Source organism: Myxine glutinosa, chromosome 4 (assembly GCF_964187855.1).
Source record: "Myxine glutinosa chromosome 4, kmMyxGlut1.1, whole genome shotgun sequence".
Taxonomy (NCBI): Eukaryota; Metazoa; Chordata; class Myxini; order Myxiniformes; family Myxinidae; genus Myxine; species Myxine glutinosa.
The window spans coordinates 89,392,021-89,418,789 of NC_136264.1; the positions used below are offsets into that span (position 1 = coordinate 89,392,021).

The 26,769-nt window shown below is 44.0% G+C and overlaps 1 protein-coding gene across 2 annotated transcripts in view; it reads right to left on the bottom strand.

Moving 5' to 3' along the window:
* LOC137424973 (caM kinase-like vesicle-associated protein) overlaps window positions 1-26,769 on the bottom strand; it is a 191,823-nt gene that overhangs the window by 62,210 nt on the left and 102,844 nt on the right. The window contains exons 3-4 of one of the 2 annotated variants that reach the window (XM_068112908.2): window positions 18,879-19,010; window positions 14,856-14,930 (exon numbers count right to left, since the gene is read on the bottom strand). In XM_068112908.2, coding sequence (XP_067969009.1) covers window positions 14,856-14,930; window positions 18,879-19,010 — 207 coding nt within the window. Of the gene's footprint in view, window positions 1-14,812; window positions 14,931-18,878; window positions 19,011-26,769 lie in introns of those variants that run through there. The other variant, XM_068112909.2, reaches the window with a different exon arrangement.

Sequence of the window (26,769 nt, forward strand, 5' to 3'; positions counted from 1 at the left end):
CAGAGTAGTGATTGATAAGTGCATATCCATGATCTATATGTGAAACGCCTAAGGAACGCTCAGAAAAGTTTATGATTGCTAAGGTACATCCAGTAGCAGCCCAAAATTTCTCTCAAAGGAAACTGTTTATCCTATTCTGCCCAAATTTAACAAAAGGAAGCAAGTACCAGACAAACCTGAGAAAAATGAGTTAAGTAGCCCAAACACATCATGGAAGCAAGTGGCATCCACTGGTACCCAGATCTTTCTAATATGGATCTTATTTTAGCTTTAACTTCCATGTCAAAAGGAAGCAAGTACCAGCACATGAATGATTTACAATAACAAAAGGAAGCAAGTACCAGCACATGAATGATTTACAATAACAAAAGGAAGCAAGTACCAGCACATGAATGATTTACAATAACAAAAGCAAGTACCAGCACATGAATGATTTACAATAACAAAAGGAAGCAAGTACCAGCACATGAATGATTTACAATAACAAAAGGAAGCAAGTACCAGCACATGAATGATTTACAATAACAAAAGGAAGCAAGTACCAGCACATGAATGATTTACAAAAACAAAAGGAAGCAAGTACCAGCACATGAATGATTTACAATAACAAAAGGAAGCAAGTACCAGCACATGAATGATTTACAATAACAAAAGGAAGCAAGTGGCCAAACATGTTTTTGTAACTTGCTTCCTTATGCCAAAGTTGGCCAGTATTATGGACTACCATTGGCACTACTGGTAACATGTAACCCAGTGCTACCTGCAGCATGGCCGGGTTGTCGTCGTTTGCTTGCCAATGGGGAGGGTAACTGCGACACCCTACAGGCCTAAAAACAGCACCTGACAAAGGGTGGATGAACTCCCTATGGGAGCCATTGGCCATCCAGTAAGACGATGGTGTCTCCTAAAAAAAAACCCATCTGGTTGGATCGGTCCGAGAGGGGTAATGCAACTCTTGATGGGAAAAATGCCATAAAGTGGCGGGTGAGAGGTCTTGGAGGGCCAAAATAGAGGAAATCAACAGGGCCGATGCAAGAGTGGTGCAGAGGGAGATACCTACAGGTGGATAAGTTGTTGGTCAACTCATAGTTTCTGTTGGTAGCTCAGTGAGGAATTATATGACAGTGTGGGACAGAATTGAATGGAGAGAGAGTAAAACATGTTTAGAATAGTCTAAAGAAGAGTGTGGCAGATCATACATTCAGAGCAGAGTGCAAAGCATATATGAGGGTGTCTTGGTATTGGCCTCTGCTAATACCAAGCTTGACAAGATGGTCATCGCACAGACTCACAGAGCCTAATGAGCAGACTATCAAGAAGACTTGGATCAAACAAGTGAAAACCATAATGGCAGACAGTACGTAATAGTTTAGTTAAATTAAGTGATATAGTCACTGTGATATGTCCCATATAATAATGAGAAAGTGACAGGTGATGCAACACCTATTGGAAATCTGAAGATTTAACCAAGTGAAACTAGAACGGGCACTCGGTAGAGCGCATACCTTCGCCGCAGCTACTGTTCTGTACTTGGCATGGGAGTGTAGGGAACAGAACAACAAAAATACGATTTTGACCTTTTCGTGACCTTGACCTTGACCTTTGACCCGATTGCTCCCAAAATCTAATCAAATGTGTCCCGTATAATAACCAATCATCCCACCAAATTTCATGCAATTCGGTTGAATACTTTTTGAGTTATGCGAATAACATACACACACACACACAGACATACAAATAAATACACAGCGATCAAAACATAACCTTCCGCTTTTGCGAAGGTAATCACGGTATAAATGAGGCACCTAGCAAGGGAAAGAGATATGTAGCAACAACGGAGAATTTCAAGGCTGGAAGAAAATGGGTGGCATTTTGGAAATGGAGTACGAAAAGGCACCACAGGAATAATTCACTGCAATATCCAACCTAGTGGAACTTGTGCTCCTAATAAGTGGCACTTTAAAGGGTCAGTGTTAATGCAAGGGCCAGTACTTCTCTAACAAGCGAAAAATTACAAATGTATGTACGTATTAAAGAGACCTGGCGCTGTCAGCGAATGGAGTTTTGGAATATTCTTGAAATGGATCACAAGAACTGAACTTCAACTTTTTAGTGAATCACAAATAAATTTCTAAATCGTGTTCATCAAACTTTGCAAATAAACTATGTTACTTCTGCTGATTGAAGTACATCAGTTCCACTAGTCGTATTTTAATTTCAAATCAAAGTTAGCGGAAGAGTAAGCATTGACAGAGGTTGGACGGTAACTCATTGATAGTGAGGCAATGAGGACATGAAGTAGGTGCAAGTGAGGTGGTGGTGAGTGGGAGGGGGTGAGTGTGAAAGGGAGGATTGTGAGCAGGGATTTAATCATGGAAGTGATGGAACGCAACGCAAGATGGCGATGAGCTGTCACTCGGAAGCACTTGAGAGAGAAGTGGGAATAGACATGCAGGAAGACGACTCCAAAGGTGAGGGGAAAAAGCAATAAATAAGTACAAGAACCGAGCTTCCAAAAGTTGATCACACAGTAGACCCCGTATGTTAGCAAACCTTGGAACAATCGGAGCATCTTGGCGAATGATTGCATTGCGCTTCAGCGTTCAAGATAAGTAAAGTGTTTTCAAGACATCTCAAGTCGTCCATTCGATTGTGTCTTGCCTGGGTTCATTTTTACAGCTGTTCCATCCATTTTTCTGTTTCCAGCTGTTCTGTATTCAGCAGAATAGACTGGTGTTAGCGGTTAGGGTGCTGGCTTGGGATCCGAGGATCTTGGGTTCGAATCCCGGTCGATCATTGAATTAACGCCAGGGGGGTTGACTCAGCCTGTCATCCTTCTGAGGTCGGCTAATTGAGTACCAGTTCACTGGTAATTCCCTGTGTGTCACAAGAGGTGACTAACAGGGTTGGCGGCAGGAAGAGCCATAAAACATTGCTTCAAAAAGGGGACCACGGTGCCCGAAAAAGGCCAACCCCCACTCTGCGGGGAAAAATGGCCTCTAAAGGTGGTTCATGCATTCAGCAGAACTCGACCAAGGACACGGTAAAAATGCAAGGAGTGACAACAGATAGCATCGTGTAAATCACCTCTTTCAACCTGAATATGTCAAGAATGACTGACAACTCTAAGGTGAACTAGCGGTTTAAGGTGAACAAGCGGTTGGAAACCTGTTCATCAAAGACATCAGCATGCAGGAGTTTGATGTGGACAAGTTTGTGAAAGCAACACTTCAATGAGGAAGGTTCCTGCCCATAGAGAATGTCATGATAGACGAAGAAGCAAATACAGACAAACCTGTGTAGAACGACCGCTCAAGGGAGATGGAAAATGTGGCATTTATAGACAGGTGTTCTTTCTGTATATGTTTGTGGTGGCCATCTTCGCTGCTATATTTCGGCAGTACAGCGACTATATTCAAGCACAAGTACTGGTAACCAAATGTATACAGTAAGCAAACCTGCCTTGTTGACCTTTATTACCTCCACCACCGAAGGTGAAACAGAGGTTATGTTTCCACCTCTGTCTGTGAGCAGGATATCTCAAAAAGTTGTGGATAGATTCAGACGGGGAAGTGATGCTCGGGGTACCAGCGACGTCACAACAATGGCGAAGCTTTTCTGACCATTTATTGCCGTTATTTTTCTATTTATTTTTATTATCTGACTATTATTTTATCTATATTATTTTATTTTATTATCTATTTTATTATTTTTATTATCTGATTATATTTTATTATTTTTATGATTATTACGTTATTTTACGGTTTTTAAAAATCTCTCTATATTATAAAAGAAAGTTTTTGTTTGTTTGTCTGCGCAAACTAATCTCCTGAACAGTGAAATATAGGAGGAAACAAACCTCTAATACAAAAAATGTCGGGACGGGCCCCGGGAAGGTTATAGACTAGGTGGCGAAACCGGTCGAGGCCGCTTCGGCTGGGCTGGGCCCATTTCGCAATTAAAAGCTGAGCTGAATTACAGTAGTCAATCTTCTACGGCCGCGAGTAAAAGCTGAATTATAGTAGTAAATTCATTCAAAAATAACCCGGGCAACGCCGGGTGCTTTCAGCTAGGTACTTATATTTATCTGACCGTACCATTTATCTTACCATTCACAATTTGGTCGCCGCTTGCGTTAAACAGGTGATTGTTCTGTACAGGTTATTTAATACACTTTTTCTCTGCGGGGGGGAAATTTAAGTGGCCGCTATAAACAGGTGGTCTTTCTGTAAAGGTGGTCGCTAAGGCAGGTTTGACTGTATTAGGAACCTGTAACTAGACAAGGCGATTCCCAAATACCTAGGTAGAGAAGAGGCTGACGAAATACAACACGCTGACATAAAAGAAGATAATAAAAGAGAAATGATGAAGATTTCGACTGGATTTTCGAAATGAGTTGAACCAAGAACGACATCTCAATTGCTACATGGCGGCACCCTCTGTTAAATGCAGTTTGAAGCTTGATACTAAGATGCGGATTGCGTCGAACTTGTCACAATGCGTCACCCATGAGCAGCAGACCATCTTTACTTAGTGAGATGAGATGGTGGCAGAGGGATAATCTGGAAAGATCCGAGAATATTTCCACGGTGTGTAGAACCACATATCTGCAATACTTTCAAGATAAACAAATAATAAAGACATTTTTAAAATTGCAAAAGGATGTAGGGATGTTGCTCCAAAAACTATGTAACAATGTGGGGATGGTCACAAGAAATGGTCATGTGAAACCATCTCTACATCTTTCTTTGAATAATGGTTGTCCTTAGAAAAGACATCAAGTGTGTGTGTGTGCGTGTGTGTGTGTGTGTGTGTGTGTGTGTGTGTGTGTGTGTGTACAATGTCGAGCGCATGATACATCTTTATGTAGTTGATAATTATCCTGGATATGTTGTTTTTTTGTTTTGTTTTTGTTTGTTTTTTGTATACAAGATCGAGGCTCGTGAAAGAGCTAACATTAATCACAAAAAAAAGTCAAACCGACACATAAAACATATAATAAGGGGAGTGGTAGACAAGATGGGGAGAGATGGGGAAGCACACAAACACAACATTTGAGAGCAGGGACATCAGGAGATCTGTGGGAGGGAGAAGGCTTGGGGGGAGGAGGCGTGGGAGAAGTATAAAACACATGGACACTGCAAGGACTTCCAGGAAAGAAATTGGTATTTCAAAAAAGTGGCTCTGGGGTGAATTAGCGTGGGTAGAAAAGATCAAGGTTTTCGATGGGGAAAGATAAGAGATGGTGGTGAACAGCTGCTTTAAAGACCTGGAGGTAGGAGTCGGATTGAAGAGAGTGAGGGAGTTTGTTCCAGAGGCGGGAGAAAAGAGGAATGAAGGAGTGAAGGTGAGCAGAGAGTCTTGATTTTGGCAATTTCACCAGAAGAGGGTTTCTGGCAGATCTTGTGGGACCTGTAGAAGTATTTGGGGGACAGAGCACAGACAGAGCTTGGGGAGCAAGGCCGGAGATGAGTCGGTAGAAGACAGAAAGACCACCAACCTGCCTGCGGCGAGTGAGTGAAAGGCCCTCGGAGTTAGCTTCATTGCGGGAGATACGAATGATCCTGAAAGCCTTTGGTTTCAACAGCGTGAAGATGAGCTCTGTGTGAGGCAGGAGCACTGGCCCAGAGGGGGGAACAGTATTCCATTGAGCTGCAGATGAAAACTTTGTGTGTGGTGAGGAGCTCGGGTGTGCCAAAGAACGACTTCGCACGACGGAGGATGCCCAGTCGGCGACTGGCTTTGGAGGCCAGCTTGGAAATGTGGTTTTCCCAGGAAAGATCATGGCAGGTAGTGAGATCCAAAAGCTTGAGTGACAGAACTTCTTGGAGAGTGTTGTTACTCCATCGCGAGGTGCTGCCGAAGCAAAATGTGTCCTCAGCTAAATGTGTCCGCAAAAGGACGGTGTGCTCATTGATACACCACCACACCTGCAAAGCACCATGGTGGCAGTTTAGTTGGGCAGATAATCAAACCCAAACCTAATAGAAAAGAAGTGCACATGTTACCAAAGATATCCTGAGAATCCCTCACATTATCCATAACTTTAAAATTGGAATTCTGAATGTTCAATGCAATTGGTCATTTGAAGTTGTCAATAAACAATCTTTAACGAGTTAAATTTTGTTTGGTCCTGCCAGGATGGTGCAGAAGGAACACACTTAGCTTTTAGCTGCCTTGTCTGGGTTCAATCCCAGACCCAACTATAAACTGTCGGATTGGTGCTCCGCAATAAGGACATCACATCACAATGTGTACCGTCGCTAAGATGGACGTTACACTGGGTGTCTCATCTGCTTGCATTAATCGGGGACCGTTAAAGATCCCCCGTGTTGTTGACAGCATCCCGAACAAATAACAAAATCCGGCGCAATTCATCTCAAGTCGAACGCCAGGCCTTGCCAGCCAGTTCGTGAAAGATTTGGCCCAAAAACTTTCCCCAGCTAAACTACATTAAGGTCGGGATAATTTCGGCCGTTAAAGTAGTAATAGGTAGTAGTAGTAGTAGTAGTAGTAGTAGTAGTAGTTTTTGGATTTTGATGTACCATACACTTTACAGAGTGTTGGTGCTGCCAAAGCAGTTTCTTGGCAAGGGTTATACTGGGTGGTTTGCCATTGCCTTATTAACGATGTTTGTCCGTGTTCTATCATTTTATATGCTAAGTATCAAGCAAGGAAGCAGCACATACTAATTTTAAAGTCTTGGATATGACTCGGCCAATATTTGAACCCCTGACCTCCCAGACTCAGGGCGGACGCTTTAATTCTAACCACCAAGCCACCGAGTCAGGTCAGCAGGAGCAGTAATAGTGGTAGTAGTAGTAGTAACAGTAGTAGCAGCAGAGCAATAGTGGCAGCAGCAGCAGTAGTAGTAGGAAGAGGAGGAAGAGGAGAAGGAGGAGTAGTAGTCGTCATCGTAGTAGTAGTAGCAGCAGCAGAGTTGTAGTAGCAGTAGTAGCAGTAGTAGTAGTAGTAGCAGCAGCAGTAGTAGTAGTAGCAGCAGTAGTAGTAGTAGCAGTAGAAAGTGTAGTAGTAGTAGTAGCAGTAGTAGCAGTAGTAGTAGTAGTAGTAGTAGCAGCAGTAGTAGTAACAGTAGTAGTAGTAGTAGTAGTAGTAGCAGTAGTAGTAGTAGCAGCAGCAGTAGTAGTAGCAGCAGCAGTAGTAGTAGTAGCAGTAGAAAGTGTAGTAGTAGTAGTAGTAGTAGTAGTAGTAGCAGTAGTAGTAGTAGTAGCAGTAGTAGTAGTAGTAGTAGCAGCAGTAGTAGTAACAGTAGTAGTAGTAGTAGTAGTAGTAGCAGCAGCAGTAATAGTAGCAGTAGTCGCAGTATAAAGCAGAAAGTAGTAGTAGTAGTAGTAGCAGCGGTAGTAGTAGCAGAAGTAGTAGTAGTAGTCGTGGTAGTAGTCGTAGTAGTAGTAGTAGTAGCAGCATCGGTAGTAGTAGTAGTAGCAGTAGTAGTAGTAGTAGTAGCAGCAGCAGTAGTAGTAGCAGTAGTAGCAGCAGCAGTAGTAGTAGCAGTAGTAGCAGTAGAAAGTAGTAGTTATGGTAGTAGTAGTAGCAGCAGTAGTAGTAGCAGCAGTAGTAGTAGTAGTAGTTGTAGTAGCAGCAGTAGTAGTAGTAGCAGTAGTAGCAGTAGTAGTAGTAGTAGTAGTAGTAGTAGTAGTAGTAGTAGTAGTGGTAGTAGTAGTAGTAGTAGTAGTAGTAGTAGTCGTATAAATTTTGTTGATTGACTTTTACGGTCAGGCAGCAGACTCATTGATCACCTCTTGTGTTTATCATTTCTAAGACAATGACTTATGTTCTTTCTGGAGAGAAGGATTAGGAACATGGTCTGCAAGAATTGACGAATCAAAGTGAAAAAGTTTGTTACAAAGTGAATTGTACAAATCATTGAGCATCTTCGAGGATCTGTATATTTGGACAGACGTTGTCCACAAAAGAAGATCCGTGGAGATCGTAGTGCAAAGAAGGAATGCAAAGTGCCTTTCAGAATCCCATAAGTTATCCTATCTGCTCAAAGGACAAGCTGAAGGACAAAGCGTGTGTCAATAGACAAATTTTAAGACAAGATAAGTTTTTCAATTACTATATTCATGACCACAGACAAACCTCAAGCTTCCCGTGGGACTAGACAAAGAATTGATGGTGTTGGGATTTAAACTCGTGGGATTTTGCAATGCGCATGTTGTTATCACCAAGTGTTCCACAACAAACACGTGCAAATAGCTTTTGCTTTCACAAAACCACCAAAAACATGTACTTGATCAGCTCTTGAAGCCTCTGGTGTGACCAACACAGTGGAACCCATAACCTGCAGAGGAAACAACCACCCATGGGAACCATGCTGGTCTTGCAGAAACGCAGCCGATAATTTGCTTTCTTCTGCTTGCAGACATGTTCCAGACATTATCTGTTCCAGGTATGCACACATGGTGTGCACATTGTTTATGCCGTGTATGCATACATAGTGCATACACAGTGCAGACATGGTTTAGCCTGTGTATGCAGGCATGATGTCCACATTGCCTATTCTGGGAATGCAGACATGGTGCAGACATGGTTTAGCCTGTGTACGCAGCCATGGTGCAGAGATGGTTTAGCCTGAGTATGCAGGCATGGTGCGCGCATTGTCTATTCTGGGTATGCAGACATGGTGTATCCATGGTGTATCCATAGCATGCAGGCATGGTGCAGACATTGTCTTCCAGGCATGCAAGCATGGTTTAGCCTGTGTACGCATGCATGGTGCAGACATTGTTTCACCTGTGTACACAGACATGGTGCCCACAATGTCTATTCCAGGTATGCAGACATGTTGCGCACATCGTTTATGCCGTGTATGTAGAAATGGTGCAGACATTGTTTAGCCTGTTTACCGAGGCATGGTGCAGACATGTTGCACATATTGTTTATGCCGTATATGTAGAAATGGTGCAGACATGTTGCGCATATTGTTTTTGCCGTATATGTAGAAATGGTGCAGACATTGTTTAGCCTGTTTACCGAGGCATGGTGCAGACATGTTGCGCACATTGTTTATGCCGTATATGTAGAAATGGTGCACACATTGTTTAGCCTGTTTACCGAGGCATGGTGCAGACATGTTGCACATATTGTTTTTGCCGTATATGTAGAAATGGTGCAGACATGTTGCGCATATTGTTTTTGCCGAATATGTAGAAATGGTGCAGACATGTTGCACATATTGTTTATGCCGTGTATGTAGAAATGGTGCAGACATTGTTTAGCCTGTTTACCGAGGCATGGTGCAGACATGTTGCGCACATTGTTTATGCCGTATATGTAGAAATGGTGCACACATTGTTTAGCCTGTTTACCGAGGCATGGTGCAGACATGTTGCACATATTGTTTTTGCCGTATATGTAGAAATGGTGCAGACATGTTGCGCATATTGTTTTTGCCGTATATGTAGAAATGGTGCAGACATTGTTTAGCCTGTTTACCGAGGCATGGTGCAGACATGGTGTGCACATTGTTTATGCCGTGTATGTAGAAATGGTGCACACATTGTTTAGCCTGTTTACCGAGGCATGGTGCGCATATTGTTTATGCCGTGTATGTAGAAATGGTGCAGACATTGTTGAGCCTGTTCACCGAGGCATGGTGCAGACATGGTGTGCACATTGTTTATGCCGTATATGTAGAAATGGTGCAGACATTGTTTAGCCTGTTTACTGAGGCATGGTGCAGAAATGGTGTGCACATTGTTTATGCCGTGTATGTAGAAATGGTGCACACATTGTTTAGCCTGTTTACCGAGGCATGGTGCGCATATTGTTTATGCCGTGTATGTAGAAATGGTGCAGACATTGTTGAGCCTGTTCACCGAGGCATGGTGCAGACATGGTGTGCACATTGTTTATGCCGTATATGTAGAAATGGTGCAGACATTGTTTAGCCTGTTTACTGAGGCATGGTGCAGAAATGGTGCGCACATCGTTTATGCCGTGTATGTAGAAATGGTGCAGACATTGTTGAGCCTGTTTACCGAGGCATGGTGCAGACATGGTGCGCACATCGTTTATGCCGTATATGTAGAAATGGTGCAGACATTGTTTAGCCTGTTTACCAAGGCATGGTGCAGACATGGTGTGCACATTGTTTATGCCGTATATGTAGAAATGATGCACACATTGTTTAGCCTGTTTACCGAGTCATGGTGCAGACATGGTGCGCATATTGTTTATGCCGTATATGTAGAAATGATGCACACATTGTTTAGCCTGTTTACCGAGGCATGGTGCGCATATTGTTTATGCCGTATATGTAGAAATGGTGCAGACATTGTTTAGCCTGTTTACCGAGGCATGGTGCAGTCATGGTGTGCACATTGTTTATGCCGTATATGTAGAAATGATGCACACATTGTTTAGGCTGTTTACCTAGGCATGGTGCAGTCATGGTGTGCACATTGTTTATGCCGTATATGTAGAAATGATGCACACATTGTTTAGGCTGTTTACCTAGGCATGGTGCAGTCATGGTGTGCACATTGTTTATGCCGTATATGTAGAAATGATGCACACATTGTTTCGCCTGTTTACCGAGGCATGGTGCAGACATGGTGTGCATGTTGTTTATAATAATAATAACAATAATAATTCATTTATTTTGTATAGCGCTTTTCAAGTAGCCCAAAGGCGCTTTGACAGAGTGGAAAACATAATGCATAACAATACATGAAAACAACAATTGCAAAAAGACAAGAATCAATAGGGAAATATTTAAAGCAAAATGAGGGAGAAGGAGAAGAGATAGTCAGGGGTTAAATGCTGTGGGTTGAATGTTGAATGCAGTGTTGAACAGGTGGGTCTTTAGTGATGTTTTGAATGTGGTGAGTGAGGAGGAGTCTCTGATGGTGTGAGGTAGTGAGTTCCAGAGGGTGGGAGCAGCGATGGAGAAGGCCTTGCCCCCCCCAGGATCTGAATTTGGTCCGGATGGAGGGGGTCAGGAGGTTGGTACCAGCAGAGTGGAGGTTGCGGGTGGGAGTGTGTCTGGAGAGGAGGTCAGCCAGGTAGGATGGGGCCAGGTTATGGAGGGCTTTGTATGTCAAGAGGAGGATTTTGTACTGGATTCTCTGGGGGATGGGGAGCCAGTGAAGCTTGTAAAGGACGGGGGTGATGTGGTCACGGGTCCGGGAATGGGTGAGTAGACGGGCAGCGGAGTTCTGAATGTATTGGAGTTTATTGGTGATTTTTTAGGGTGAACCATAGAGGAGGCTATCGCAGTAGTCCAGACGGGAGGTGATGAAGGCGTGGATGAGGGTTTCTGCAGCCGTGGAGGAGAGGGATGAGCGGAGACGGGCAATGTTTTTCAGGTGAAAGAAGGCTGTCTTTGTGATCTGTTTAGTGTATTTGTCGAAGGAGAGGGTTTGGTCAAAGATGACGCCAAGATTCCGGATGTGAGGGGAGGTGGATACTGGGATACCGTCGATGTTGAGGGCAAAGTTATGGGTGGATTTTGTGAGCGTTTTTGGGCCAATGATGATTATTTCAGATTTATCACAGTTAAGCTTGAGGAAGTTGATTTGAAGCCAGGATTTTATTTCAGTGATGCAGTTTGTCATGATAGAGTGGGTGTCGGTGGAGACGGACTTGGTGGAGATGAAAAGCTGGATGTCATCGGCGAAGCAGTGGAATTGCAGACCATGACGGCGGATCAAGTGACCGAGGGGGGACAGGTAAAGGATGAAGAGGAGGGGGCCAATAACTGAACCTTGGGGGACACCTTGGGGGAGGGGAGCAGTGGGGGATTTGCAGTTATTGATGGAGATGAACTGGCGTCTGTCAGAGAGGTATGATTTAATCCAAGAGAGGGCAGTGCCGGTAACGTTAAAGGTGGATTCAAGTCGGGTGAGGAGGATGGTGTGATCGATGGTGTCAAAGGCAGCGCTGAGGTCGAGGAGGATGAGAATGTTGAGGTTGCCAGCGTCAGAGGAGAGGAGAAGGTCGTTGGTGATTTTGAGGAGAGCAGTTTCAGTACTGTGGTTGGAGCGGAATCCGGATTGGAATGTTTCATACAGGTTATTGGCAGAAAGGTGATGTTTGAGTTGAGTGGCTACAGCGCGTTCCAAAACTTTTGACAGAAAGGGTAGGTTGGAGATGGGTCTGAAGTTGTTTAGGGTGTCAGTGTCAGGGTTTAGACCAGGTTTTTTTAGAATGGGGGTAACAGTAGCAATTTTGAGGGAAGGTGGGACGATGCCTGTAGACAGGAGGAGTTTATTGTTGCAATGATAAGTGGAGAGAGAGCAGGGAGGGAGGCCTTGACAAAGCTGGAGGGGATGGGGTCAAGAGTGCAGGTGGCAGTTTTCATTCCTATGAGGAGTTCAGAGAGGTCAGTAAGGGAGATTGGGGAGAACCGAGACAGTGGATGGCAGGACAAGGGGGGGCAGGTGGTTGGAGGGGGAGCGGGTGCGGCGGTGGTCAAGCTGCTGTAGATGTTGTCAATTTTGCGTTGGAAGAAAGAGAGGAAGGAGATGCAGTTGTTTACTGTGAATGACTGGGTGGTGGTGTTCAGGGGGCGGAGGAGTTTGTTTATTGTCGAGAAGAGTGCTTTTGGGTTTCCGGAGCCAGAGTGGATAATTTGAGAGTAGTAGGCGGAGCGGGCGCGGGAGAGGGCACCTTTGTAGTGCTGTAGGTGGTCCTTGTAGGCTTGGGAGTGAACTGTGAGACCTGTTTTATTGCGGAGTCTTTCAAGTTGGCGAGCACGAGTTTTCATCAGGCGGAGTTCGGGGGTAAACCAGGGAGCAGAATGGGTGAAAGAAACTGTTTTGGTTTTTACAGGCGCAAGCTGGTCAAGGCAGGAGGAGAGAGTGTGGTTGTAGTAGTCAGTGAGGTCAGAAGGGGTGTGGAGGTCAACGAAGGGAGAAGTGGACATTTTTTCAGAGAGGGTGGATGAGAATGAGGTAGGTGAAAGAGCGTTTAGCTGACGGAAGGTGATATTGCAATAATGTCTTGGTGTTGGGGTGGGGATGTTGATGGTCATAGTGATAGCTAAGTGGTCAGAGAGGGTGAGGTCGGAGCCAGAGAGATGGTGCAAATTTAATCCAGTGGAGCAGACAAGGTCCAAAATGTGACCACGGATATGGGTAGGAAAGTCGACATGTTGAGTGAGGTTAAAGCAGGTGAGTAAATCAGTGAAGTCAGTGGTTATTGTGGAGTCAGTGGAGTCCATGTGGATATTGAAATCACCAAGGAGGAGGATTGAGGGGGAGAGGGAACATAGCTGGGTCAGAAAGTAAGAGAAGTCAGACAGGAATGATGGGTGTGGTTTGGGAGGGCGGTAGACGACAGCCATGACTGACTGCGTGCGACCAGAGAGTTTAAAAGCCAGGTGTTCAAATGATGAGGATAAGGCGATGGGGATGAGGCTGGTCCTGATGTCTTGACGGTGGATAACGGCAATTCCACCACCTCAGCCCCCCGAGCGTGGTTTATTGACGTAGGAATATCCATTGGGTGTGGTGAGGTTGAGTGTGTAGTAGTCCAGAGGTTGTTGCCAGGTTTCGGCGAGACAGAGAAAGTCCAGTTTGTTATCCAGGATGTATTCGTTCAGGATGAGGCATTTGTTGTTGAGGGACCGGGTGTTGAACAGGGTGAGCTTGATGTTGTTTTGAACAGCAGGGATGAATTCAGGTGATTTATGCCGTGTATGTAGAAATGGTGCACACATTGTTTAGTCTGTTTACCGAGGCATGGTGCAGACATGTTGCGCACATCGTTTATGCCGTGTATGTAGAAATGGTGCACACATTGTTTAGCCTGTTTACCTAGGCATGGTGCAGACATGGTGCAGACATGGTGTGCATATTGTTTATGCCGTGTATGTAGAAATGGTGCACACATTGTTTAGCCTGTTTACAGAGGCATGGTGCAGACATGGTGCCCACATTATTTATTCCAGGCATGCAGACATGGGTGCAGACATATTTCTTATTCTCTATAAGCAGAAATTGTTTAATATATCCATGCAGACAGAGTAAGCATTGTTTACACTCTGTTTCCAGACACTGCACAGAGTTTAATTTTAATAATTTTTCTTTTTTATTTTATAATTTTTATTATATTATATTATTTATTTATAAAGTATTTAATTTTATTATTCATTAATTAATTAATTTTATTAATTATTTATTTATTTTATTTATTTAATTTATTTATGTGTGCAGACACTCGCTTGATGAAATATCTGATGAGATCTGATGGGATTCGCATGGAATTTTGATAAAAACTCTCATCAGCAATTCCGTGTTATTTTGCACATACGGACAATGTGTGCCGATTAGGGTACCACATCTTTTAATTAGTGCGTACAGATATGATTCAGACATCTTTACTTCATCCATAAAGATATGTCCTCTATGTGGGCAGACATTGTTTATATCTACTTATTGCTCATGCCAACCTTAACCACAGACATGGCACAGACAATGCCATGCATCGGAAAACAAAAGCATTCATTATCCTTTCAAGAAGGTTGTCTGATGTTGAAATTAAATTGACTTCAGAATGTGAGAGCTATCCAAAGACCTTACCTGTTGAAAAAAATACCAAGTTTTCAGGTTTTGCTTGGACCTTTAACTCATAGTTGCATCTGTTCGTCATGAGAGACGACATTGCAGAATCGTCGTCGTACTGCCGCAGAAAGCGCATGTCCGAGCTATCTACTATCTTTCTGTGTTACCATATCGCACACTTTCTGATGCAATCAACTACTTCGGCTCGTTTTGTTTGAACAAATTAATATGTGGGTTTAAACTCCACCGAGCACGTGCATCTCTCGCCTACCACTCACCACCCGTGTACACGTTCTGGTTGCAGAGAAGTGTGTGACTCACAGCTCCAAAAAGATGTAAAATTCTTTCCGTGTCTCAAAAACATCCACGACTTGCAAAACGTTGGGATGTTTGATCCTGGAGGTGAAAAACAAAGGGAACTACTGTAAAGATGGCTTCCATCACCATGGGTATCATTTCCCATGCTCGCCGCACATTCTCTCAACCTTATCACATTTACCGTATGCAAGTACAGGGTGGCCTGAAAGTCGCTTTAACCCTCCCTAGGAAAGCACCTTCATCCCCCCCCAACCCCCTCACAAGGTTTCTGAAAGGCTTGTACGGCCCTCAATCAACCCCCTTCTGGTGACAACCTAAATCCAGGATCACTCCTCGGCTGCCCTCAATTATTCCTCTTTCTTCCCACATGTGGAGCCAAGTTCCACATCCTCTTCAATCTCCTTCTTCGCTCCAGGTCTTCAAGACAACTGTTCGCCACCATCTCAGATGGTCCCCAAACAAAAACCATGATATTTTCTATCCTTGTCAACCCCACCCCAATCCCTCCAAATTTCCAGTTTTCCCTCCTGAGAGTTTCCTTCTGTATCCATCTGGTCCATCCCACCCATCCTCTCCTGCCCCCCTTTCCTCCCCACACTCATTGTTTCGAAAGCTTCCCTCTGCCTTGCCCTTCAGCTCTACTGTTGGTATTCACGCAACACTCCCCCCCCCCCCCCCCCCCACTCCTTTCTCTCTACTGTTCCTTTTATTATGTTACATCTTAATCAGTGTACTAGCTCTTCCACGACCCTCGACTACTTTTTTTTTTTTTTTGGTATACAAGATCGAGGCTCGTGTAAGAGCTAACATTAATGACAAAAAAAAAAAACGGACCCATAAGACGAAATAAAGGGAGCAGGAGACAAGATGGGGAGAGAGGGGGAAGCACACAAGTACAACATTTGAGAGCAGGGACATTGGGAGATCTGTGGGAGGTAGAGGGCTTGGGGGGAGGAAGAGTGGGAAGGGGGGTGGGGTGGGGGGGGAATGGGAGAGGTAAAACACATGGACACTGCTAGGACTTCCAGGAAAAAAAGTCGGTATTTCAGAAAAGTGGATCTGGGGTGAATTAGCGGGGGTAGAAAAGGTCAAGGTTTTGGATGGGGGAAGATAAGAGATGGTGGTGAACAGCTGTTTTAAAGACCTGGAGGGATGAGTGGGATTGAAGAGCATGAGGGAGTTTGTTCCAGAGGCGGGAGAAAAGAGGAATTAAAGAGTGAAGGTGAATAGAGAGTTTTGACTTTGGCAGTTTACCATAAAAAGGTTGCAGGCATATGTTGTGCGACCTGTAGGAGTATTTGTGGGACAAGGCACAGACAGGGCTGGGGGGGGGGGGGGGGGGGGGGGGGCTAGGCCAGAGAGGAGTCGGTAGAAGACAGAAAGACCACCAACCTGTCTGCGGTGAGTAAATGAAAGGCCCTCTGAGTTAGCTTCATCGCAGGAGATTCCATTGATTCTGAAAGCTTTGGTTTCGACAGCGTGAAGCCGAGCTAGAATTGAGGCAGGAGCACCAGCCCAGAGGGGAGAGCAGTATTCCATTGAGCTGCGGATGAAAGCCTTGTATGTGGTGAGGAGCTCAGGTGTGCCAAGGAAGGACTTCACACTATGGAGAATGCCCAGTTGGTGACTGGCTTTGGAGGCCAGCTTGGAAATGTGGTTTTCCCAGGAAAGATCATGGCAGATTGTGAGACCCAAGAGATTGAGTGACAGAACTTCTTGGAGAGGATTGTTGAGAAAGCAGATGGGAGGGTTGTCCAGATGGTCTTTTCGAAGAGACATTGTGAGAGTGTGAGATTTGTCAGGATTGAAAGACATGTTCCACTTGTTTGACCAGTCTGTGATTTTGTCCAGGTCTGCAGAGAGTGAGGAGGCTGCATACTGCTGATCTGAGGGATGAGGAATGGAGCGGCAGAGAGTGGAGTCATCAGCAAAGAGATAGAGAGGATTTTCCAGAGAGTCAGAAAGATCATTGATGAAGACAAGAAAAAGCACAGGGCCCAGAACACTGACTTGGGGAACTCCAGCATGAACAGGAAGGGGAGATGAGAGAAATCCATTCAGGGCCACATGTTGACTACGACCAGAGAGGAAGTCCGCAAGCCATGCGTGGAGATTTCCATGGATACCATAGGAGGAGAGTTTGGTGAGCAGAGCGGGGTGCCAGACCGTATCAAAGGCACGTGATATTTCAAGGGAGACAGCTCTGATTTCCTGTTTGACATTGAGGACCTCCACCCATTGTTGAGACAGCAGAAGCAGCAAGTTCAGTGTAGAGTGACCTGGTCTGAATCCAAATTGATGATCAGAAATCAAGCCATTGGAGAAGAGGAAGGATTTTATATCAGAATCAATGATGGATTCCATGACTTTGCTGATCATTGGGAGCAGGCTGATTGGTCTGTAGTTGCAAGGATCTGTTTTTGCACCTTTTTGTGTAAAGCAGTAATGTTGGCTGATTGCCAAGCTGATGGCAGATGACCTTGAGCAAAAGAAAGGGTGACGAGAACAGAGAGAGAGGGTGAGATAGAGCTGCAGAGCAGGATTTTACGACCTGTGGGCTGATGCCGTCTGGTCCAGTTGTAGAATCAGAGTCGAGGATTGACAGAAAATTCTCCACCTTGTCAGGAGAGAAGGACACAAAGTCCAGGAGCAGCTGGGTTCGACTGGGTAAGGTGGGTTCAGAGGGAGACGGGTTTGGGACACAAGATTTTGAGGCAAACACAGAGTTCAGGCTTTCAGCTTTTTCACGTGCAGAGTCAGCTGTGTAGCCATTTGCGGTGAGGAAGGGGATGGAAGAGGAACAAACACCAGAATCAGATTTGACCAGACTCGACCAGGATTTGGAGGAGGGAGACAGGTTTGAGAGTTCAGTCTTGAGAGTAGATAGATATTGTTTCCTGGCTCTCCTGAAGGTCGACACACATTTGATCCGAGCTCTGTGAAAGGAACTGAGATTGCCTTCAGTTGGATTGGCCTTCCAAGAGGCAAAAGCAAGTTGTTTCAGGGCAACTGCCTCACCACAAGATTCCGTGTACCAAGGACGGGAGGAAGGGTATGACAACTGAAGACGAGATGGGATAAATCTGTGCATGAGAGAGAGAGAGCAATTTACTTTGGAAGAATTCCCAGGAGGAGTTGATGTCAGAGGCAGTGGAGATGGGAGACCAGTCCAGATATTTGATGGCTGCTTGAAGGCCATGCCAGTCGGCCTGAATGAAATGCCAAACTCGTCGACGCTGAGGAGGCTCTCTGAGAATGGTCAGAGAGATGTCCACTTTTACAAGCACATGATCAGAAGAACCGATTGGAGCAGGAGAAGAGCAGCAGACATTTTCACGGAAGTTAGTCATAACCAAGACTAGAACAGATGATGTACCGTTGACTGAGATCCGGGTCGGGAAATTGACAGACTGTGTCAGTCCCAGTGAGTTGCAGAAGTCCTTTGCTGAGGTGCCTTGGCTGGTGCGAGAGTTGAAGTCACTACAAATGAGGAAGAGAGAATTTGAATAACATGATTTCAAACTCTACAAGTGCTTTGATGCCATCAGTCAAACTTTCCGAATCCTACCCACCACCCACCTACCTACCTGTGTCACTCCCATGCAGCATTGAACCGTTTGACTACGATCTGTACAGAAACATGACATGTTCAATCGAATAATTTAGTGACAAACGAGGCAGAAAAATAATATGTTCCAGGGCCTTCCAGGAATATCAAAGGACACCATCACACATGCATTTCGCTCGTGAGCGACATCATCACACGTCTCTCGCGTCGCAGCGGAAAGGCAGGAGTACATGGACAATAAAAATGAATGTTCGGCAAGGTCTCAACAACATTCTCATCCTTGGAACATAAAGCACATCCTAATTCAAGCTGATTTATAATCGCCATTTTCTACATCAGCCATGAGCAACGAATGGCAGAACGCACGCATTAACACTGATATTGGGGAAAACGGAGAGAAACAAATGGTTTAACACAACACTGGAAGCATTGGCATCATTTGCCCATCGCACACTTACATTTTCATGATGGCAATTTCATTGGCAGCAATTTTCCTGACTTTCCGACCGTCCTTCTTCACAAACCTCTTGCAGGCGTACACTCGGCCAGTGGTCTTCTCCTTGCAGCGAAATATTTCGCAATATTCTTCCCTGAAAGAGGTTTTCATTATTAGATTGCGTGAGGCTGAAAAATCAAACAATGATATGAAAGCTCATCGGTGATTTCGATGTGTTTTCCAAGAAGTCACCATATGGGTTCTAACAGAATTAGGGGAAGGAGAAATGGAGCCCCTGCAGACGAGACGGATTTCTGAGAAATGTGAATGTTAGGTGTATTTTTGGGTAAAAGTTGGGAACCTCACTTTTTAACATAATTAGGGTATGCTAAATTCGACGAACCCGGTTCCCAAGCAAAATTTTGAGGTTTTGACCTTCTAATTAGCATAAACAAAATGGCCACCAAATTGCCATTTTTGGACAATTTCTTTGAACAAACATTTATATATCATGTATATACATGCAGCTCTTTTACTTTAACTTTACAACTTTTACCCCAAAATGCACCTAGAAGCTTATACATGGCCTTTTTTCATAAATCCGTCTAGTCTACTGGTGAAAGCTGTAAGTCCATGATAAGGAACACTTGACATCGAGCCCAAGAGGGTGAAGCAGCTTTCTGCCTGGAGGTTGTTGAGTGAATACCCCAGATAACATGGTGCACAGGTAACATTCCCGACCCCGACGAGATCTGTCCGAATGGTAAGCAGGGTGTCACATCACAAGGTGCACCGTCCTTCGCATGGACGTTAAGCAGGGTGTCCCATGTGCTAGCACTTTGTGAAAGTTCATGAAAAACGTTGGTGAGAAACGTTCCCCGGCTGACCCAACAAGAAGACAGGAATAATTGGGAGCACTAAATGAAGTAGGAGTTGGAGTCTGAATCTGTCAGAGAGCCAGAGTCAGTTAAACGGGCAAAGTGTGCCTCCAATAAAGCGGGAAATAAATGAACAACAGGTAGTCCCCATCGACAGAAGGTAATTAACCAAAATTAGTTCACACGGTGTAAGAACAAGCCAAGGCACAGTGGGAAGGCAAAGCAATCTCTATTAGAGGATGAGCACCCAATCCACATTCACTCCATTATTATTCTTCCAATAAACGTGAATACATTTGATAGCCTTTCACGACCCCTCCCGGACTCCACTTCACCTCATTCGCTTTTTCTTCCTTCTTATTACCTCCGCCACCCAAGGTGGACGCAGGTTATGTATTCACTCCTGTCTGTGTCGTTCGTTTGTTTGTTTGCGAGTGAGTGAGATAACTCGCGAACCCTTTCAGCTATCTTCGTCAAACTTTATGTCCAAACGTGAATTATTAAGGGTTAATTGATGTAATGACCGTAACTCAGCTCGTGAACATCAGGTGTGAATCCTCTTTCATTGCGATGAATCTCGGGATTGGTTTTGTCTGTTCATGGTGATGCCACGTTGAGTCCTAAAGCTATACAGTAAAGACCAAAAAGACATTTACACAGCTGCTGCCAAGTGCAGATGGTGCAGATATTGAATATAGTTCATCTTTTAGTTCATCTGGGTCTTTGGGGACTTTTGGGTCTCCGGGGTCTTTTGGGTCCTCTGGGACTTTTGGGTCCCTTTGGGTTTTTTTGGGACCCAGGTACTTTTGGGTCATCGGGGACTTTGGGGTCTCATCAGTCTAAAGAGTTAAAATGTACATTTTAATAGTACGTAATTAATTAATAGGCATACGTAATTAATAGACACAAAAAGTATGACACACACACTCACACACACACACACTCTCATGCATTTATAGTAGATGAAAGAACTTTGCGAATAGGAAATAAAACCTCGAACAATGAATAATTCATGTAAAAGTTCAACCAACAGTAAAACATGCAAACACAATGAAGAGTAGAACCTTGGGAAATTAGGCCATTTTCGTTTGCTATCTCCACGCTTTAAAAACAAATGGGGTGATATTGCATTCAGCTCCGTCGGTCTGTCTGTCACGGACGGTATCTCCTCCTAAACGGTTGTGCAGAAATTAATCAAACTTGGTAGTTATGATCACCCCATAGCAAGAAGGTGCGAGAGCTGTATTATTTTTGGCCCCGGGCGGGGTGAAAAGCTCAAACACCAAGAAATGCAATCGGGGGCACATTTGTAAACAATTTTAAATGAAACTTTGTGTATGCAATCAACATTGGAGTGTGCATGAAATATGTCAGGATTTTTTTTAGGACTTAGAGTTAACTCAGATTTTTTAGGACTTAGATTTTTGGACTTAGAGTCACATGGGTCAAAACCAAAGATTTTTTAATTCAAAATTTGATATTGGGTCATTCCTGGTGGAACTTTTTGTCATCTTTGAACTTTGCTTTAGGTGGGAAGCGTGGCGATTTGCAATGGCGCACCATCGACTTCGCTCCAGTTCGCATTGCAATAACAGGCTTATAAGTGTTAACAGTCACTCGAGCCTGGAGATGCTTGCTGATTCTGTGGACCGAGCGATTGATGGAAACCCTAAACCTCAAACAGAATACCGAGGAAGCCTTTATGGGTACATCTTGTGGATTTCATACAGTTTGGCACCTCTTCAAGGTTTCATCCTTTGACATCTGGGGTTGACTTCTTACCTGGCTGACATACTTTCTCCATATGCAGACAATGACTGTATTGTTCTCCATCGTGTCTTCCACTCTCCTCTTATAAGCTGTTTTTTTCCAGTGCAATTCCAAGTTTATTTCTATGCCACCTCCTTATGGATAAGCCCTTGTATCAGTTTGTTGATGACTACCTTTTGCTGCACAGTTTCTCATCCTTGCAACAGAATCTCCATCGGCCGAAGATCACAAAGCAAAACTCTCAATCTTTGACAATTGTACAAAAAATACAGTTTAGAACTAGATATCTGCAATCACCGAGGGTAAGCCTCCTCCAGCACCCATGATTCAATGATGGACATATTATTTTCGGACCGCCATATGAACTTCACCTTCAACATTTAGGGATAGAGTCAAAATGAAGAAAATGTGTCCCCATGTCCAATCTATCCAAAAAACTAAACATCATGAAAATCGGAAGAAAATTTTGCAAGTTATGATCAAAAATGTGTTTTTTTTTCTCAATTGGGTCACAATCCAAGAAAAGTAGGTCACAGACACAAATAAATCAAATATCAGGTGCACAACTTCAGAGCAGGTACACTATTATGATGCAAGAACATGTTGGAAGGCCAAGCGGTCTTTGAGACTCCGCATTGGCAAAATTAATCGATGACAAAAAACGTGTTATTTTTTTCAAACTACCACTTGATCTTGTAGACCTTTAACTCGGAGGGGTATGATGTAAATTAAATGTAAATGTGCCTTGCTCGAGGCTATCTAGAAAGAGAATTTAGTTCCGATTGGACAAACATTAGTCAGAGTTATGGTGAAAATGTTAAATTGTCTATAATTAGCTCAGGACATTAAAATTTTGTCAAAGTCAAAAAAAATTATGTCACCCTGCATAATTTTACCTCCGCCACCAAAGATGGATGGAGGTTATGTTTTCACCTCTGTCTGTCTGTTTGTTTGTCCGTTTCTTTGCGAATAAGACATCTCAAAAAGTTGTGGACGGATTCGGACGAAATTTGGCAGAGAGATAGCGTATGTGACAAGGACGAAATGATTAGATTTTGGTGAAGATCCGGATTCGGCTACTATAATTTTTTAAGTGATTCTTCACCATTGGGAGATAGGGCCAAAAACGATACATAGCAGGATATCTCAAAAAGTTATGGACGGATTTGGACAAAACTTTGTGGACCAGTTGGGTGTCTGACAAGGAAGAATCAATTCGATTTTTGTGAAGATTTGACTATGGATTCGGATATGAGAATTATTTAATTTTTTAAAAGTGATTCTTCACCATTGAGAGATCGAGCCAAAAACGATACATAGTAGGATATCTCAAAAAGTTATGGACGGATTTGGACAAAACTTGGTGGACAGGTTGTGTGTGTGACAAGGAAGAACCGATTCAATTTTGGTGAAGATCCGGTTCCGGATTTGGCTAGTAGAATTTTTAAAGTGATTCTTCACCATTGAGTAGTATGGCCAACCAGGCGGAGGTATGCTCTCTACCGAGTGTCATTCTAGTTTTAAAATCAAACAATAATCATTTGATGAAATAAAAAAACAAACAGCATGAGCTCGATTTGATTTGAATGTTCACAGCCCAAAAAATTAGGTTCAGCATCAGATTCTAATTCAGTTCATGGTGCAATATATAAATAGTGTGAGTCATCACCGACAACTTCCTCCATGAGTGAGAGACATGGTGGGTATTGAGTTTACTGTGCAAGCCACAAAAATCACTATAGTCTCACTCAAGCAGCATTACCCTCCAGAGACTTCCCAACAAAGGTGCTAAGTATATTTTTGTTCATATCCTGCAGCAGAATTTATTTCTATACACAGATTGAGGCTCATTAAAGAGAATCCCATTCTGTACCTCGACGATCACTCAGAGAAAGTTCTCAACATGCTCAGAAAGTATTACCCAGAAATCCCCTCCAACCACCATACTTCAATCAACAAGGTGAAAAAGACATAAAATGTCATAGCCCCCGTGGTTTCAGCAATTTTGCTGTACGGAGTTAAAGGCGGCCAGTCGACCATCTTTGGTCGGATTACAAAACAAAATTTTCTGCATATTTATACTCTCATGTGTTGTCTTTGCGCCAAGTTTGAACAAAATTGGTCCATGTATATCCGAGTAATGGTTGGAGACACGTTTAAGTAACAAAATGGCCGCCAGTCGGTCATCTTGGACCTGATCTCGAAAATAAATGACGTGCATATGTACGCCATCATTCATTTAATCTGTGTGCAAACTTTGAACAAGATCGGTAAATGCATTTCAGAGAAATGATTGAGGACGTGTTCACTGTTCAATATTGGGTTTTTCTTTGCAACAAAAATGGCCGCCAGTCTACCAGTCGGCAATTTTTAATCGGATCGCAAAATAAAGTGAGGTGTATGTATATGCCATCATGTACTGTGCTGGTGACAAATTTGAACAGAATCGGACCATGCTTGTCCGAGAAATGGCTGGGGACACGATTAAGTAAAGAAATGGCCGCCGGTCGGCCATCTTGGATCTGATCTCGAAAAGAAATTATGTGCATATGCAAATTATGTGCACTCCTTCATTCCTCTTTTCTCCCACCTCTGGAACAAACTCCCTCACTCTCTTCAGTCCCACTCCTCCCTCCAGATCTTTAAAACAGCTGTTCACCACCATCTCTTATCTTCCCCCATCCAAAACCTTGATCTTTTCTACCCCAGTTAATTCTCCCCAGATTCACTTTTCTGAAATACCGACTTCTTTCCTGGAAGTCCTTGCAGTGTCCATGTGTTTTTACCTCTCCCACCCTGCCCCCCCCCCTTCCCATGCCTTCTCCCCCCAAGCCCTCTCCCTCCCACAGATCTCCCGATGTCCCTGCTCTTAAATGTTCTACTTGTGTGCTGCCCTCTCTCTCCCCATCTTGTCTCACGCTCCCTTTATCATATGTTTTATGTGTCAGTTTGTCTTTTTGTGATCAATGTTAGCTCTTACACGAGCCTTGATCTTGTATACAAAAAAAAAAAAAAAAAAATGCTCCGGGGAGCTGATGTGATGGCACCTCATCCATCCGTCAGTCTGTCCGTCTGTCCGTCCATAAACATTTGCAACTTCTTCTCCGAAACTGCTGATGGGATTATGATCAAACTTGGCACAAATTATATTTGGTATGTTGCAACTCAAGTTTGTTCATGGCATGAAAAAAACGCCTCCAAGGGGTTTACCGGGGGTCAGAGAGGATCTATGTTTGACCACCGCCCTGCCCCCCACATAAGCATTTGCTTTTTCCTCTGAAACTACATACACTATTTCGATGAAACGTGACCACAACCTTAATCACCCATGATTTACCAAAGTTTGTTCATGACATTAGAAAGATCGGGGTCTAAGGGGGCGTTGCCACCCAAAATAGGTTTGTTTGTTTTTTGTTCGTTTTTAGTCTTACGATTATGTTAGTATGATTCTCCATGTTGTCCTGTCTTCTAGCAACCATTGAATTGGTTTAAAACACAGCGATACTGTTTAAAATTCCTTTAGTCGGTGTAGTATACTGCTTTATTAGCGCTGAGGAAGCGCCTCTAGCGAATGACTTCCAGCCAGTGTAACGCGAATTCCTGTCACAGGAATTCTGAGATCATATAAGTGTGACGTGGCAGTTCCTGATTGGTTCGTGTTGGGGAACCCCTTCTCGCTGCTGTGACGTAAATTCGCGCACGCGCACTGGTGAAGCGCGAGATTCGGCCCAAGGTTCTTATTATTATTATTATTTTTGTATACAAGATCGAGGCTCGAACCATGATCGAGGCTCGAAATTCCATGCCCGAACCTCAGCGCAATCCAAGAGGATTCACTTGTTATACCAGGTGAGCGGCTGGGGTTATTGCCCCGATTAAAAAAACAAAAAACCAACTACATTGGGATAATAATCCATTTACTTGATTATAAAGCGAATAATCGATTTACTTGGAACAAAATATTGTGTCTGTTCAATCACACAAATGCCTGTTTTAAATGCCAGTCTTTCCAGGAATGAAAGAAGAAGAAAGAAGACTTCAAGCTTTAATATAGCAGCCCCAAAATGGTACAACAGCAGGAACTCTTCAGAATAAAGCACGATAGACACAGAAGGTTCAAGCAAAATACTATATTATGCCTAAGTCACACATAGGCGGATTTGTCGGCGACTACTGGTGACTGGAAAAATCGCCACCACCCGCCGACAATCGTAATGAAACCGTAATGGACGGTCGCCTGTAGTCGTGGTTATCCTCCCCAGGTCGGCTGCAGTCGGCAAGAGTCGCAAAGGGGCCAAATATTTTTTTTAATGTTTAAAAACGGCGCGCTCAGTCGCACTCGAAAAAAATCCGCCATGCTGTCGTGATGGAACCGCCATGCTGTCGTCGGTATCCGTAACAAGACCGTAAAGCGGCCGCAACCCAGTCGCTCATAGTCTTCCGCAATCGCCCCAGCATCGCCCCACCAGCCAGCACGGCAGAGATGCGAATGACCATACGGCCTTCCTGCGGCATCTTCCCGACAACGGGCCGACACTGTTGCGGCTGCATATCGACTACAGAAGAACTACCACGTCTCCCCTGCGGCTATGGGAGACTGACGACGACAGCAGTAGGACTAGTGGCGGCCGAGTTACGGCCATTGGCGACAGAGATACGACTGCCTGGCGACTGCATTACGACATACCACGATTCCATGGCAAGACAGGATGGTGTGAGGGTCTCCGTGGAGTGAGGTCCTGTGGTGCCGACAAGGATATGGCTTTATTGTTTGGACTTGGGACTTTTGGGAACTTTATTTTTGGGACTTTGGTCCTTTGGAAACTTTATTTATGGGACTTGGGACCAGTGGAAATAATTTGTTGGACTTTATTTCCATTCTCTCTCCCTGCAGAAAAGTTTGATTACTACATTACAATGATACATCTTTATTAACTTTCTTATTGTACATCAAACATCTTTATGCTTCATGTCATACATCATTGAAATGAATAAAGTGAAATGTAAAATAGCGAAATAAAGATTTAAAAAGTTGTGTGAATCGTCTCCAATCGCCGGCGGTCTTATTGCAGTCTTGCGGACGTCGGAGTAAACCGCCACCCGGCCCCAATGCAGTCGCCGCGATCCGCCATCGGTCGTAATCTAGCCGCCAGACTGTCGCCACGCTGCCGCCGTGCATCCGCAATGCAGTCGTCGTCGATCTTCGACAGTCGCCATCCCACTCGGGGCGTCGTCGCAATGCATTCGCAATGTGGCCGCCTGCAG